Below are 16,551 nucleotides of genomic sequence, written 5' to 3' on the forward strand. Positions count from 1 at the left end.
GATCTCAATCCAATAGAGCACCTTTGGGATGTGGTGGAACGGGAGATTCTCATCATGGATGTTCAGCCGACAAATCTGCAGCAACTGTGTGATGCTATCATGTCAATATGGACCAAACTCTCTGAGGAATGTTGAATCTCTGCCATGAAGGATAAAGGCAGTTCTGAAAGGGGGTCCAAGGTGAACCTAATAGAGTAGCCAGTGAGTGTATAGCAGGCAGTTTGGCTTCAAATGATGAAAAGACGTACAATAGCCACACCATCCAGGAAGTTTCTTTGAGAAATCTGTGAGTGGTATCAGCAGGAAACAATCGGTGATGAACTGCAGTCAGACGGCGAGGGAGAAGAGCTTCTTTTTTTCCTGCTGGATCTGTGGAGCAAGAGTTATTTGGCACAATTAAAACAGGACAATGTGGCCAATAAAGCACAGCGAAGCCTGTTCCTGACTTAATCAGACATCCACTCATTCATTAAAGTCGTTAAAACTTAGCTTTTAACACATTCTCACACACAAAAGCTGCAGTTAATGCTTTACTGAAGGCTCTACAATCAATTCGAATCACTGTGGCTGATTGCATTCTGTATTCTTCATTAGAGGAAGTGATTTCCAGCTCATGTGTCGTATAAGAAAAAAGCATGTAGTGAATTATGACCGTTTGTAAAGAGGGCGCCTCTTACACTTACACTATGGTGTCATTTAACATTTATTTTATTATTTTAAATAATACAATAAATATACTACAAATGAACATTGGCTTTGGTAGAGTTACAGGTTCATCATTTTTCTCTCCACTTCACAATCGTGGACATAACCATAGAAAAACTGACGTATCCTGATGAGGAAGAAGAAGAGACGTGGACCGGAGATCATGTCACTCTACAAATCAGTTATAACAAGAGAAAAAACTTTACAATTTCATGCATACAGATAGGTTTTAATGCTTCAAAAGACATACAAGAGTGGATGGCCACAGTAAACTTGAATTTATTATTGACATAAAAACCAATATAACTTCTATCCTCTTATCCTTACACAGGTTTGACAAGACGGTGAAAACAAACAAAAAACAGACAGACAAATTGAAATCTACAAAATAAAACAAAGAACAAAATAATGGCAGCATCACTGCTGGTTCTGGAAATTTACAAAAATTTGTCCTCTTTTTTTTTTTCTTATTGAGAGCGAAGAGTTTAAATTTGGGTGTACTGCATCGCAATGAAAAATAAAGCCAAAGATCTACAAGCATATTGAGTTAACAGAAATGGTTCAAGTCACATATTGAAGATTTAAAAAAAAATAAAAATAAAAGGAAAGGAAATAAAACAAACCTATGTATGGAGAGCTGTAAAAATTCTGTGGTAGATACTAGTGGTCATAAGCATAGAGAGTGCATAGTTTGAACAAAGAGCATAATTACAAGGGCAAAAAAATATGTTTTTTTTTTATGCTGGCTAATTTAGCGACCTGCTACTGCGGTTAAATCAAGAAAAATATACTTTTCAAGTTGTTTCCCGTACAAAACAAGTGATTTCAAGCCATCATGGCCCATAAAGCTACAAATATAAAACCTTTGGTGGAAGGGTTGAGGGTTTTATCCCAAAAACAAACTTTGGACTCTTTCCCAACATGTCCACTCCTCAACTCTGTCACTTTGACGTGTGATCCAACAGCAAGAGCACGAATGATATGCAACGAAAAAATACCCCAAAACATCTCATTTCCCTCTGGTTAATTCCAAATAATTTGGTACTAGTTTATAATCTGTGCGGTCCAGCTGAAGCAGGAGGTTACATACGCCACCAAGCTGCACTGATCTGGGAGCAGAGATGGAGAGCAATGGCATGCACAGCACCACTGCTGAATAGTTAAAAAAAAAAAAAACATACAGGAAATGGATGCAGCATAGATCCACCTGCGTCCAAACACAGTGGTTTAAAGGAGTCAAAAATGAGGGGGAAGGGGAGGGGCGGGGATGCTGGTGATCGAATATTATCACCAAATAATCCTTTCATTCATAAAACAACTAGAAAATTACATAGCACCACAGAAGAGAGAAAATAGCACCTAGGGTTTTTGATTTCTTTGTGTTCGCCATTAAAATGTGACATCATCTCCCATTGCATAGTCAGACGGGTGAGTATTTAAAGGAGAAAAAAAAGCTTTTTATTAAGTTAATGATATCACCACCGGAGAAGGCGTTGTGTTCAGAGGGCACAAAAGGAGGAATGTAGTATTTTTCTCATGGAAATCAAACTGTCACATAATATCACAGAGCTTGTTTCCATCCTTTATTTCCATTCTGTTCTTAAATTACAACAAGGTGTGCTCCACAACTGCAACAAGACAGGACTTCCCAATTGTTTGTTTTTCTAATTTACAAGACGAATTTCCTCACTTTCATTTTTTTATCTTGTTTTTTTATTTTTTTATTTTTAAAGATGTTACCCCGTTTCCGTCGTCTCCTACCTCACACTTATTAAAGTCACATGCATGTTTTGAAGCCAGAAAAAAGCAATAAACATAACCAGGAAAAAAAAAATATACAGAATGTACTTACAAACATAAAAATTATTTATATATATTTATATATATAAGATCCATTCCAAGAGAATGGGAAGGACAATTATGCACAAACAAAGCTTCTGTAGTGAATGAGCAAACAAAGCAACAAAAAAAAAGAAGTGGAAGAAGCTGAAGAGATGAAGGAAAACATGAGACATTAAAGAAAAAAAAAGCCGAATCAGATGGAGTCCGTGGCAAATGCTGCGACCGTCTGGTGCGGCGGCAGATCTCAGGGTCGCCTTCGATGTTAAGGTCGTGAAAATAAAAAAGAGACTCACTCGAGAGATGACGTGGGCGGGCTACAGACCTGTGCGTGCGTTTTAAAGAGGCAGGATCTGACATCCAGTTTCAAAACTTGCATGTGATGGAGAAGGCACACTGAGGTTTCAAGGTTATTTTTCCTCTATCCGATAGAATTTCTTCGACTTGATTTCTTTTTACTCAAACTTGTTGCTTTATGGAAAAAAAAGTTACTCTTTCTTTTTTTTTTTACAAGTGTCCTATTCTTTTTCATTTTGTTTTATTTTTTCTGAGAAAACAAATATATGCTTTGATTTTTTTTCTCCATTTGCTCAGTAAACAGTCTTAGCCGATGAAACAGACAGGGCCCACTTCGAATCCAAACTTCTGCGTGGAGCCGCCAAAGTCGTTGAACATGATGTCCACGAATGGCACCTGCTCCACCTTTGGTGTGTTGATCTCAAGTATTGTCTTTTCGTAGCCCTTTTTCAACTGTCAGGAAGAGACAAACACAGCAGGGGGGGAGGGTCAGCACTGGAATATTCCCTCAGAAATACAGACATCACTCGCTTTTTGTTCTGCCACAACAAAGACCACAGAGACTCAAATCTCTGACAGCGTTTCTTCAAAGAACCCGACACAAACAAGTCTTTGACTCACCGCACAGCCGTCGACCAGGGCGCGGATGTAAGGGTTGTTATCATAAGACATCTCCTCGTCGTTGGAGCCCAGGAAGCGGATGGCCTTGTCGTAGTTGTCCTGGTCCTGGTCGTGCCAGGCCACCGACTGGTAGCAGTTGTAGGTCATGTTCTGTCTGGCCGCCGCGCTCAGCAACCGCAGGAACGTCATCTGGACCACGCCGATGGGGTTACCCTCTGCGTCCACGTAGGAGAGCTGCAGGAAAGATTCAGTTTGGCATCAAAAACGAAACAAGAGGAGGGACTGGTGCAAGAAACCAGGCAGCGAGAGATCCTAAAGAGATTTCGAACACAATATAATCTCCACACCGCAGTGTTTTCATCCCCTGGGGGGCATTTTGATTTAATTTATGACTTTTAATTTGCTTTACTGCTGTGTTCAGATGTCGAGGATGTGTTTCTTATCCACAGCACAGTCAGAACAAGGAGGTGTCATCCAAGGACACAGAGTTAATATACTGCCATGCTCCAGGAGAGCACAAACAAAACTAACAGGATTTCATTTGCTGGGCCCTGGATCCTACAGGAGAGTACATGTACCTGATTTCAAGGGTAAGTCTCCAGATATACTGCTGGACACTTCCTTATTGGAAACAAATCCCAGTTAAAAACACAAACATCAGTTTAGTCTGCCTTAAGATTATTAAGGCCTAACTTGTAAACCTGTTCCTTTTCTTTAAGGATGAAAAGACTGGTTTAAAAACTCTCTGAAACAGGAAGAAATATAGTTTTGGGACTATTTTCACATGCAGATTGATACACTTCTAGTCACTTTAGCTCAAGAAGCTGGTTCCTTAAATGTTTTTAAATCTAAAATAAATCTTTTTTGTGATTCCTGTCTGTAACTTTGTGTTTTTCCTGTCTTGGTCAGGTCTCCCCTGAAAAAGAAGTTTCTTTTCTTTTTTCCTAACAATATGTTTATTGAGTTTTCAACATTTTCTGAGACATAAAATTACAACTAAATAAAATCTATAGACAAACGAAAAAACAATACAAAAACTTCATAAAAGTAATAATAAACCAAAAATTTAATCAAAAAGATAATTTCTTACTCAGATATTTTCTCAGAAAAGCTTTTTTGCCACAGCGACCATCATGACCATAGTTACTGAAATTGACAGTTCTTTACCAGCCTAACACAATATATGTGAAAAGTCTTTATTTTGGAGAAAATTCATAAAAAAGACCTCAAATATCCTATGTTAATGCTAATGTTCTTTTAGCATGCAGTATACAGAGGTCTACATAAGTCCGTTCTCTGAAGGTCATGTTACGTCCTTTGAAAAATAAATGTTTTATCTCAAAGGGACCATCTTGATTTAAAAAAAAAAAAGGTTAACTAAAATAAAATAAATATTTCCAACAAAATGATGAATTTTTTTATTTGTCAGATGCAGATTGTTAAATCTATACGAAGCCCAAATGGAAGGCTAATAACTTCAATTCTTTTAGATTCTGAAATAAATATGTTTTCAGTCTAGTTAGGAAACATAACGACACACTGTGTGCAGGGAGATTTTTTTCACAACTTCTTGTCTCAAAGTTATCAAACTCTAAAATTTTGCCCGTGTAGGAGCCAGACTGACTTGACTGACAGATCCCAGCAGCTGTCCCCATAGAGGCTAAAGCCCCGCCTCTTTCCTCATCCTAACTCCAACAAACCTAGATGGAGCTCAGCATTTCCAATAATGCACCTGTAAATGGTGAACTTCAAACTGTATGAGACACAAATGGGTGACGTAACAGACATTCTACACGTCTGTATTATAAAGTTTATTCAGTCATTCAAACGTAGGTTGCACCAGATGAGCTCGTTACAATGTGAGCATGCATTACTCTTTAAATCTAACTCCTAACAGTGTGAATTTGTCCCTGTCTGCCTGACTTTTTAAAAACAGAACTTTTTTTGTAGCCAGCTCTAATCTAGACAGTATAATTTCAGAGATAATTTTCATGATGTGACCCACTTTGTCTCTGGTTTTCTGATGTGTTTCAGCTTTTTGAAGCCCATCCACATTAGAAGCCATATTGGAAATGGGGAGCTCCACCGAGCTCCTGTTGAGGTCGTGTGAGATGAAGAGGTGGGCTTAAAGCCTCCTTATGAAAAGCTACAGGGTGCTAACTTGTTAATCAGATCAGCTGGTCCTCTGATTGGGCTGATGGTGATTATTTGTGATTATAAATCTGGAAAACTGGAAACAAAAGTCCTGGCTTTTTCTTTTTCCTTTTTTTTTCTTTTTTACTTTTGGATTTTTTTTAAGATGAAACAATAATAATAATAATAATAATAATAATAATAATAATAATAATAATAATAATAATAATAATAATAATAATAATTTAAATAAAATTAAATTAAATTAAATTAAATTAAATTAAAATGTGAAAGAAAATCATACCTATTGAGCACCCTGGAGGTCCAAGGAATGAAATGTATGTACTTTTTGCAGGGAAAACTTTGGGTTAAAAGGGTTAACATTTTCTGGACAGGTGAGTTATAAAAAAAACCCAGTGTGTATCATTTTTTTTTAACAGACTAGAAACATTTTTCATGCTTTTTGCTGTTTAAATCAGCTTAATTGAATCGGTGTGTACTACGTAGGTAACCAGCTTTGAGTGGACACTTTTTGCAGGTTTTAGCACTTACATGTCGGCTTCATCCTTCTGTGCTGAAGGTCGCGCCTTGAGTTTTATGCATAGATCACTCAAACGGGAGAAAGCAGAGCAGTTGAGACTATTTCTAACTGCATCATGATATGTTCAGTCACTACTTACAAGAAAATGTTGACTTTGAAACGTCAACTCGTGTCAAACTTTTATATTTTTCTTCAAGTATTTATTTTCCAGGGTATTTTCTGAGGTATTTTAGTAACAGCTATTTGAGGGAAAAAGGAAAAAGCTTGGAACCAGATTCTGGAGATATTGATCAGAAACTGTCCTTTTAGTTTGTGTTTTTGAAGGGGATTTGTTTACAGTATGGACTCAGTCATCTACGTTTCTTCCTGTGAAGACAGCGAGGATGTGGAGCAGGAGTTTCTTGCTCTAACGCCTGGAGGCTGTTGGAGTGTGGAAAGCTTAAAGTGGAAAATTCTGCCTTCAAAGTACAAGAAAATAAGCTGAACGAAACACCTCATTTAAATCTTGATTATGTAATTATGTAAAATGCATAACCAATATTAGAAATTACAGCAAGCACATGAAAATGTAATTATCCTAATAGGAAATGTGTTGGGGTAATGATATGCTAATTGCACAGTAATTAACCTATAATTAGCCCAGAATTTTTGAGCTTTTGGAGCTCGTCTAACAGAAAACTCAGAGATATATCCCATTAAGCTGATTGTATCGCCTTGTAATCCTGCCTGATAACACGGCGTGTTTGGCGCCGGTCCGATTAATGTCCGTAAGTGACTGATCTGCATACCAACCATCAGGAATCCATTAGATCCACATGGTTCGCTTCGTCTTTCAGAAAAACAGGACTTACTGAGAGGAAGGCACATGCAGCATCCATGCAGCAAGAGAGAGGATGTGTTCTTCCTCGACTTGCTCTTGCATAAAAGCGACTGATCACACACGCATACACACACATGCAAATGCAAACCAAAAGTGGTGACACTCATTTCTGACATCAGCGTCATGTCTTTTCTGTTCCTCTTTGCAGCTTCTGACTGGTTCTCCCAGCATTTAGTGGCATAAAAATCACGTAATCAGGATGTTTCATCAATGAGTGTCAGCACCGTGCCTGAAAACATTTGATGTTTTCATCTTTCATGCTTTATTCTTTCACCCCCACCGCCGCCCGCTCAGCGTGTGGATCCAGCCCAACATCGCCAGAGACACATTACCTCTTCATCATCACAGCCGCAAGTCAACAGTGACTGAGTACCCAGAAGCCCCTGGGTGGTGACTGAGTGCCTGACCTGGTCTGACTCAGAGCAGCTCGGCTGGATCTAAGCAGTGTTTTAAGGGAGACGCTGGGAATGTGAGTGCGGCTGAATGGCTGCAGCCGAGAGAGGGAACGACACTTATTTTTCCCCCCTTGTGAGAAACGAATGACCTGCCGCGGCAGCTAAAGAAATCTAATGTGTGAGGAAGAGAGCTGTAAAGTGGTGCGTTCAGTCTCAGGTGTTATTTTTTTGCCTGCACTATTAAATCCTCTATGTATTGTGATGCTGCTGCTTCTTGAGTCATTCAAGTATCGAGGCGCACAGTCACTCTCAGGAGATGCTCTCTTAATGTAGCAGAGGAGTGGATGTACAGTCAGCGGTTTAAACAGTGAGGCACTGTTTTCTATTTGTTCACCTCCATTAGCTGTAAAACATATCGCTTCCCGGCCCGTACGGTCCACAAACCTCTCCTCCATTTCCTCCGAAGAGCATCCCCTGCTTTGTTTTTGAACTGAAGGTGATCGCAGCTCGTGCTCGGCTCAGTCATGCACCTCAACCAGCAAGCAAAACCCCCAAAAGAAAGCGTGTACATACTGATCCAGAACCATGCAGAGCCTTTAAAGCACACAGAGTCCAAGCCAGGACTTCTGGCACCGCAGGCGGGGCCACTTACCAGGGAACCTCTCTTGTAGTGACTATACCATGTGCCTGGAGAGTCTTTGGGCCATTTTGCCATTTTGCTCTGTAAAATATAAGAGGCGTTCAGGGAAGAGAAAAAGACTTGTGAAAAGTCGGGCTTACCAATTTACCACGTTTGAATTCACTGAACCAGGAGCCGGGATTCTCCTTAACCCAGGATGTGAGCCTAGCCTGGGGGCATAAATCGACAGAGAGGCAGAGGAGGGAAGAAACATGGGAGTTAAAGCAGCACATCTAACACAAACACATCCCCTCCCTTCCTTTTTTCTTCTCTTGCTTCTTCTCTTGAGAACAGACCTGGTTGCAAAGGTGGGCATTGGGGGGCCATGACCCCCTGGGGAAGCTGTCCATATTTGTTTTATCAGGGCCTGAGCTCAAGAATTGTGTGCCTTAAACATGTTTCAAGTTGGAACGAAACAGTGAAAAATGTATGATTCTAGTATTTGTGCAAAATTATTTGCTCCATAGCGCCCCCTAGGGCTCAAAACTGCAGCCCCTCCAGCTACTTTGTGCTACAGGCCTGAAATTTTAGGGGCATAACTATCATGCCTAGACCTACAAAAAAGTCTCTTACAACTATCATGAATTCTCAACAGGAAGTTTGTTATTTGGACATAAACATCGGGTTTTGACAATTTATAGGCTACCTATTTGAACTAACGAGTCCGAGGTTTTTGATCAGATCAACTCCAAACTTTGCTGCACATTGGGCGGCGAGGAAATGCTCTGACTTCTATCTTCTAGTATTTCTAAAGCTATCTATATTTGGGTTTCATATTTTTCTTCGGAGTAACCATTTTCCATTATTTCTATCTCGATTTGTTGACTCCACCAATCAAACCAGCGAATGAAGGCAGCATGCTAACAGAGGCCAAGCTATAAGCTACTTTATAAAGTCTACAATCCATGAATATATGCTTATGAAGTTATAATTTGTGGTCACAAGTGAATGTGAATATTAGGAAGTATTTCTAGAGACATACAGAACCAAGAAGGACAAGTGGAGACCGGAGACAGCGCCACACAGCTTCGCTTCTTTTTAGGGATGCACTGTTCACTGATCTTTGAAAAGCCTGACCTGCCGATACTAATTTGCGCCAATACTGATTTTTATCTTTTATTTTTTATTTTTTATAACTGACAGCATATACCTTCAATATTCCAATCTTATTCTATTGAAAATCACTGAACAATACCTGTGAAACAATAAAATCTTTATGTTTTAAGCTAAACAACCAATAAAGTGTCCCGAGATTAACGTCTCAGAGCAAAAAGTGACAATGGTTGGCTGTCAGACCTTCCCGGAGGTTTATAAGAGTAGTTTTATAAGTAAGGATGGGCCGATCCCCGATCCTCCAAAATTGAGGAAATGCACGATATATAATAATATTGTTTTCTATGACTATGTAAACACCAAAAGTACCTAAGAAGAGTGGACTCTCTTCTTTTATGTCTCTCTTCCTGTTTTTGATCCAAAGAAACAGACAAATCATACTTTTTTGATTGCGTTTCTCTTGGGTGCTCCAACCCCTTGATGCTCTCCATGGTCGTCTTTTCTCACCATCATGCTGCTCTTTCTCTCTGATCTACCTCCACTATCAATATCAGTGAATATCAATATCGGCCAAAATTTTCATATCAGTGCAACCCTAGGGGAAACATTCATGCTAGGAGAGGCAGCTACAGTAGCTAGGGGGCACTGTAAAAATTCATTTTCCACTTGAAAATGTCTTCACATTGCCAAACTGTAGTTTCTGATACAAGGACAATCTGATCTGTTTGTCTTTTGAGAAGGACTTGACCCGAAAACTAAGGAACAGGTAAAGGGATTCAAACAATCCAAACATCATCCACTCTACTAAAAGTGGTCATGTAACTTTTACTCATGTCTCTTTCGGGTAATTGCGTTACACTGCTTTGTTTTGCTCCTCATGCTGTTTCTAATAAAAGTTGAGTTGTGTGTCGTTGCTCACTGTGTGCTCTGTTGCTGTTCTGCTATGGCATAAATAATTTTTAATGGACTAAATCAACACAAAGTACTTCACTTTTGTTTTATGTTTGTTTTTGTTTTCCATTTTGTGATGATCTGCATTTTTAAGTGAGCGAAAAATGATTTCTCATCACTGTAGAAGCGGTTACAATGCCCCCCCCCTCTAATTTGTTTCCACAGCCGGGTCTGCTTGAGCAATCTCCCAAACCTGAACCCAGTAAGATCAGCCAGGCCAGTCCAGGGGCAGCAAATTTTAGCGAGCCATTATGCCATTTTGTACTGTACAAACTGTAGCTGGCAGCTAATTGCTGCTGAAAAATTCATGAGTACACAGTGATTAATTAAGAAATGATCGCCTGTGAGGAGCTCTTATACTGCGGCCTGTATCCCTGCTGTTCAGCGTTAGCGCTGAGCAGCCAGGGCGAACTGACTTTGTTATGCCATTAAAAGCTGCGAATTGGCCAACAGGGCACAGCTGTATCGGTCTCCGCTTTGACAATGATGAATTTCACAATAATTAGATGGCGGGGTTTGATATGGAACTGCCATCAATAGCTTAATGTGCTAATGAATGATGGGCCGGGGATCACGTATCCCTGGGAGATGGCATACATTAGACACACGCTGCCTTGAAGGTGACCTTCACAGATGTTTCTCTGTTACAGATTTTGAGACTCCTCAGTAGCGTTTCAGATGATTCTATGCTCTTGTAATAAAAATCTTCACACATGTAGGAGTGTTTGCAGTCCTGTTGCAGAGTCTGGATGAGCAGGATTTCTTCTTAACCCCCTGACACAAATGAGAGCCGCCCATCACCGACAGGCTATAAAAAGTCTGCTTCATTATTCGGAGCTAAAGCAAACTCCTGCTCCTCTGAGGCCCTGTGAGTGGGATCATTAAAGTGGCTGTAGCACTCTGCTATTACACAACCCCCAGCTTGTCAAAGAAAGTGTTCCCAATGTTTCACCACTCTGCGAGCGCTCCTCTCCTCTACACACTCATGTATAATGAAGCAAAAATCTTCCCAGTGTGCCTGTCACCTGCCTGAGGCTTTACAGGTGATGAAGTCCTTAATGGTCCTGTATCTAAAAATGGCTCTGAAACAATTTGGGGCGGTTAGAAACAATGCTTCTCCTCTCTAGAGTCAAAAACTGTCAGAATCAGACCAAAGATTTGTGTATTTTTACGTTTTACCAACATGCAAATTCTCTCTCTCTCACACACACACTTACTGTTTTTTGTATCTTAGTTGGGACACAAAATTTGACCCCAAAAATGTACTTACACAAACTGCGTTTCCATAACACCTTTTTTTGCAAAATGCAAGTGATATTTCTGAATCAGGATCAGAATCAGAATCAGAAAAATAAAAAACGCGGTTCTGATTCTGAAGTTTGGATAAAGAACAATTCTGCCTTGCCAGTGTTTCCAATACCACTAAAATTGCGCACAGCTTGAGTAAAGTAATTCGTAATGCAATATATAGGTTTTGCGCAATTGTAGGTGTAATGGAAACGCAGCTACACTCTTTTAAACCCTGTTTTCATATTTTTACACTTTCTTTGAATTTGAAGCTTCACACGTTAACTCATTTTCCTACCTTTTGGGGTCCTTGCACCAAAACTATCTCTACACACATATACTGGATTTTTATGCCTCGTGGGGACTTGAGCTTCAACTCGGACTCACAGATTGGCTAGTTTTCTAACCTTTGAGGGAAGTATGTTGACTAAAGTTATTTGTTTTTCTGACTTTGTGAGGCTACCCCCACAAAGTTGATACACACAAACTTGTTTTTCTGACTTTGTAAGGTCGCTGGAATGAAATGAGGTATTTTTAGCTTTGTGGGGTCACACACTCTCAATTTTTCTATCTTTGTGAATAGAATTTACCGACAGGCTCACACAGGAACAGTTTTTTTTTAAGTCCTCGAGGAATTCAGGGAGTGTTGTTGAGTCATCTTCATCTTCGTGGTAGAAACCCACCAGGTAATCTCACAGAGGCTAATTATACGGGCTCATGTGTGGGTTCAACAGAGTAACTGCTGCAGCTAGCTCTGTCTAGAGATGTTCAGGCTTTTTATTCAGTATACACAGCAGTTAGTCCCAGATGAGAGGAAGAAAAGAAAATCAGCACTTATCTAGAGTATTCAGCTTATTTGGCTGTCAATCAAAACACAAACCCTGGGGGCTGATAATAGCTTCTTTTTCCTTTTTATGTGTCTCCATCTGCCAAACTCTGTTTACAACCTTTCTACCAACTGAATCCTCAACCTCACTGTTCACAATGTGTGTTTATTTTGTGTAACCATGGTCAGGCTTACCCCTTCAGACTTCTTATCTGGGTAGATGCAGCTCTCTCCGCCTGCTGTGAAGTTGCAGTAAACCTTGAAGGAGTCCCGGGAGCAGCCCTGGTTTGGATCGATCCAGTACTCACCTGGAGAAAAGGGGAGAGAAAACAAGATGAGATGAGACATTGTACAGCGTGTGTGATTTGAAGTCCATCATGTACAGCTTTAGGTCAAGGCAATATCTGACCTTGTACTGTGGAGCCTGTGCTGAAACATGGTCTTTGTGCTTCACTGTCAATTTATTCTGTGTTTACGTCAAATCCGAGATGTTTCACACTGAAAAAGTCTTTTTTAGCGGCTCAAGGAAAACAGTGTGAAACAACATAACATGTTTGTGAATTCATCCACAAAGGCATTCAAGAAAAGGAACAATCTTGCTGCCATTTGATTTTTAAACCAAATACATATGTTAGATACTACTTTGCTAAAAAACCAGGGTGTGATGATGACTTATGATTGGCTAGATGTTAAAAACAGTTCGTTAATTTAAAACTACATAAATCTTAAGACTATTATTTGACTAACTCAATTATTTGGTCTAAAAAAACACCATGGAAGTGTTTAGTTTATTTTTTTGCACCACTTCATTCAGTTACTTCATTGAATAATAGCTTTTGTCAATGGCATGTAGAGTGTGACTGACTCATTTGATCAAGGCTTTAAAACAAAGACCACATTAGTCATAACTTATTGTTAAAGCCTGAAATTTGGTGTAAAAATCTGATTTAAACAAGGTCACTGGCATTTGCCCTGTTCTGTACCCAGGCTGTCTTTGCTGCTGCTCTCCCTGCCTTCGTTTTTTATGAGAACACATGACAGAGAGGGGAAGTGTGCTCTCCCCACCTCAAGCTTTGGTATTTAATGTGAGCATTTGAAAGGATTAATATATTAGACTCAACTTGTTTATATTAGGGGGTGAGTGTTGGCAAGAACCTCTTGATATGATACTTGGGTCACGATACGATAATATTAAAATGTATCAGAATTTTACAATATCGATGATGATGATGTATATGTAAATCTAATTATTACCCAAAATTAAAAGGAAAAAGGAATCAAGTTTAGAAATGAAAATATTTTCAACATATTTTGAGATGATATTCATTACACAATCTATTAGCAACATACTGGGTAGTTGCTCGTATTTTACTTCTACGTCTGCTAAAATATGAATTTTTATTTGAAAAAATATATATCAAGAGTTGAAATACCCATATTTTGTCAGAGGTCAAAGTATCGCAATATTCTGACATATCAATATATTTTTTCCACACCTCTAGTTAATATCACATTTCATTTGAGTCTAAATGTGTGAGGAATATCATAACTGATTTTTTGTGAAATCTGGTCCAATGTCTGGATTTACTGATGTCATCTGCATTGCCACTGGTGGCCATTTTTTTTGGTACCCAGGGTGTCTTTGCTGCTGCTCTACCTGCCTTGGCAACAAATCAACAATGTCGAAGAATTAAACCTGAGTGTGCTGTTACGGGAACAAGGTGCATATGTTGATAGATTTGGAAATGCTGGGTTCGGTACAGACCAGAGCAGAGATTGTATATTAAATAGACGTCTATAAACAAATGTTGAAAATATTTCAACCAGTATCGTCCCATCCATCAGAAGTTAAATTGGGTAAGGGGTCATTTACAGTATAATTTTAACATACTTTTAATGGCTTTTCAACTACTATTTCAGAGCTTTGGGAATCAAGAGGTCATGGCACAAAACAAAAAAACAGGTTTTAGCAGTTTAGATAAAGTGAAACACAAACCATCGGGGAACTCAGGGTGGCAGAGCTGCAGGTCTTTGCAGGTACGAGCAGGGTTGGCCTGTGTGCCCAGTGGGTGTTTCATCTGCTCAATCTCAAGCTTCAGGGAGTTGAGAGAGCCAAAGATTTCCTCCATGCCATCGTCGTAGTCCTTGTAGTTGGCGTCCATGGCTGCGTCGTCCACCATCTGGCTGGCGTCGATGTTCCTTCGTGACCTGCCCTTGATGGGAGCCTGGATGGGGAGTGGGTGGATCACGTCGCCGGGAGGGCCCTGTCGTTGTGAGAGGAAAGAATAAAGTAAAGTTGAAGAAATATTGAGTGGTGCTTGGGAACAAACGTGACATTAAGGTCTGATGATTTAACTCACAGGAGGTCCAGGAGGTCCAGGTGTACCAGTCTCTCCCTTTGGTCCAGTTTGACCCTAAAAAGGACAAAATAAAGCAAATTTTCAAGACTACAATTCAAGATTCCCAAAATGTGTTGTTCTAGGATTTAGTTTTAACACTTACCGATGACCCTTTAGCTCCTTTGGGACCAGGAGGACCCTGAAGACAGAAACATGACAGAGGAATCAATACCAGCTCTGAAATGATACGATTCATGAACAACACATATTGATGAATATTGTCTTACAGGTAATCCTGGAGGACCGAGAGGACCAAGTGGACCTGAAGGACCAGCAATACCCTGAAAGGAGAAAAACAGAGCGTGAATTCACAGTTTCATGAACACAGGAGAGAAATATTACTTTTCTTCTTGCTACAGAATTGGCCGCAGCTTCATTTGGCTGTGCTAAACTTGTTAAAAGAGAAAGATTATCAATAAAACTCAGTAGGAGGAGTACTGGCAGAAATAGAACAACTCTCCCACAACACTCGCAGTCTGCCTTTTGCTTGGACAGAGTTAAAAAACGTGTGAGCGTGTGTTTGCTTTTTCACACTCGGGTAGTTTTGTTTACTTACATTGTCTCCCTTAGCACCAGCTGATCCTGGAGGACCAGGAAGACCTCTGTCACCCTTTTCTCCTTGTTCACCTGGGGGTCCAATGAGACCAATAAGACCCGGATGTCCCTGAGGGGAGAGGGGAGGAAAAACACACGCACAAACACACACACAATATCAATACGAGAGTCAATAATACACCATTATGAACATTAGCTGTACAATACATCTATCCTACAGGCGCTCTAATGATTAGTGTAATGATTTGATGGCTGGAGGGAAACAACTGATCTAATCAATCTGTCAGTAAACAGACCCATTAGTCTTATTATGCCCGGTATAAAAGCTTTCATTTCTCTGATGCTGAAGAGACTCACCTTTTCTCCTTTCACACCAGAGTCTCCTTTCAAACCGGGCAGACCAGGAGGGCCCTGAGACAGAGAAATGGAGCAGAATGAGGTTTACATTGGTCACAGATTTGATAAGACTTCACTTCAAAGGTCACGTCTTCTCACCATAGGTCCAGGAGGTCCATCAGGGCCTGGAGGACCTGGTAGACCTTGCTCTCCCTGTAGGGACAGACCAAGAACATGTTGTTTTTAGCTTTAGCCTTTTCAACACATTTCCAGTTTATTCAACAGGAAAAAGATTCACAAGAGCATAACGTAGCTCTGATGTATCCAGAGGGAAAAGACTCTACTCACAACTGGGCCAGGGATACCCCTGAGACCTTCAGAACCGGGCTTCCCAGGTGATCCTTGAGGTCCAACAGGACCTGTTTTTCCTTGGGGACCTTCCAAACCAGCCTCCCCCTTTAAACACAAACATGACACACACACATCGATTGATTCTTTGCTCATGTGTTGCTTCTTGCTGGAAACTGTGCAGGAAATCTGTGTGTGATGGATGTGGTACCTTGGCTCCCTTCTCTCCTTGCCTTCCCTCAGGTCCTGCTGCTCCAGGGGGGCCCTGTGTGGGAGAAAATGTGATGTCAGAGTTAAAAACTGTAGATGAAAAGATGAAATATTGAACATTTTGCTACAAAGAGGGGAAGACTTACTCTCTTTCCGGGTGGTCCAGAGGGACCGGACTCTCCAGTGGGTCCAGGGGAACCCTAGAGTGAAAATCAAACAGTTTTCATTTCATAAGCTTCTATAAAAGACGCGGTGCTTTAGTGAAGCTACATAAGCGGAATACAACACTCACAGCTTGACCGGCCTCTCCATCATCTCCCTTGTCACCAGGTGGACCGTCTAACCCCTGAACAAGAACCAAACAGATCCTCAGTCATGTATTAAAATGCTAAAAGTTAGCCATAGATTTTATACAGTTCATTTCATAAATACTGATGCACACTTCACTTCAAAAACCTGATATCTTACAGACACTTTCACCTGACTAGTCCAGAAA

At 40.2% G+C, this 16,551-nt stretch overlaps 1 protein-coding gene across 2 annotated transcripts in view; it reads right to left on the bottom strand.

Annotated features, from left to right (window-relative positions):
- Positions 1-755: 755 nt before the first annotated feature.
- Positions 756-16,551, bottom strand: part of col5a1 (procollagen, type V, alpha 1) — a 119,407-nt gene continuing 103,611 nt past the window's right edge. The window contains exons 52-66 of one of the 2 annotated variants that reach the window (XM_074689819.1): positions 16,348-16,401; positions 16,202-16,255; positions 16,057-16,110; positions 15,846-15,953; positions 15,657-15,710; positions 15,519-15,572; positions 15,163-15,270; positions 14,834-14,887; positions 14,710-14,745; positions 14,568-14,621; positions 14,204-14,471; positions 12,403-12,515; positions 8,064-8,132; positions 3,463-3,696; positions 756-3,294 (exon numbers count right to left, since the gene is read on the bottom strand). In XM_074689819.1, the coding sequence (XP_074545920.1) occupies positions 3,148-3,294; positions 3,463-3,696; positions 8,064-8,132; positions 12,403-12,515; positions 14,204-14,471; positions 14,568-14,621; positions 14,710-14,745; positions 14,834-14,887; positions 15,163-15,270; positions 15,519-15,572; positions 15,657-15,710; positions 15,846-15,953; positions 16,057-16,110; positions 16,202-16,255; positions 16,348-16,401 (1,461 nt within the window). In that variant the 3' untranslated portion in view covers positions 756-3,147. Of the gene's footprint in view, positions 3,295-3,462; positions 3,697-8,063; positions 8,133-8,191; positions 8,261-12,402; positions 12,516-14,203; positions 14,472-14,567; positions 14,622-14,709; positions 14,746-14,833; positions 14,888-15,162; positions 15,271-15,518; positions 15,573-15,656; positions 15,711-15,845; positions 15,954-16,056; positions 16,111-16,201; positions 16,256-16,347; positions 16,402-16,551 lie in introns of both variants that reach the window. The other variant, XM_074689818.1, reaches the window with a different exon arrangement.

Source organism: Halichoeres trimaculatus, unplaced genomic scaffold, assembly GCF_033239565.1.
Source record: "Halichoeres trimaculatus isolate MK-OKI-2021-1 unplaced genomic scaffold, fHalTri1.1 fHalTri1_scaffold_16, whole genome shotgun sequence".
NCBI classification, from domain to species: Eukaryota; Metazoa; Chordata; class Actinopteri; order Labriformes; family Labridae; genus Halichoeres; species Halichoeres trimaculatus.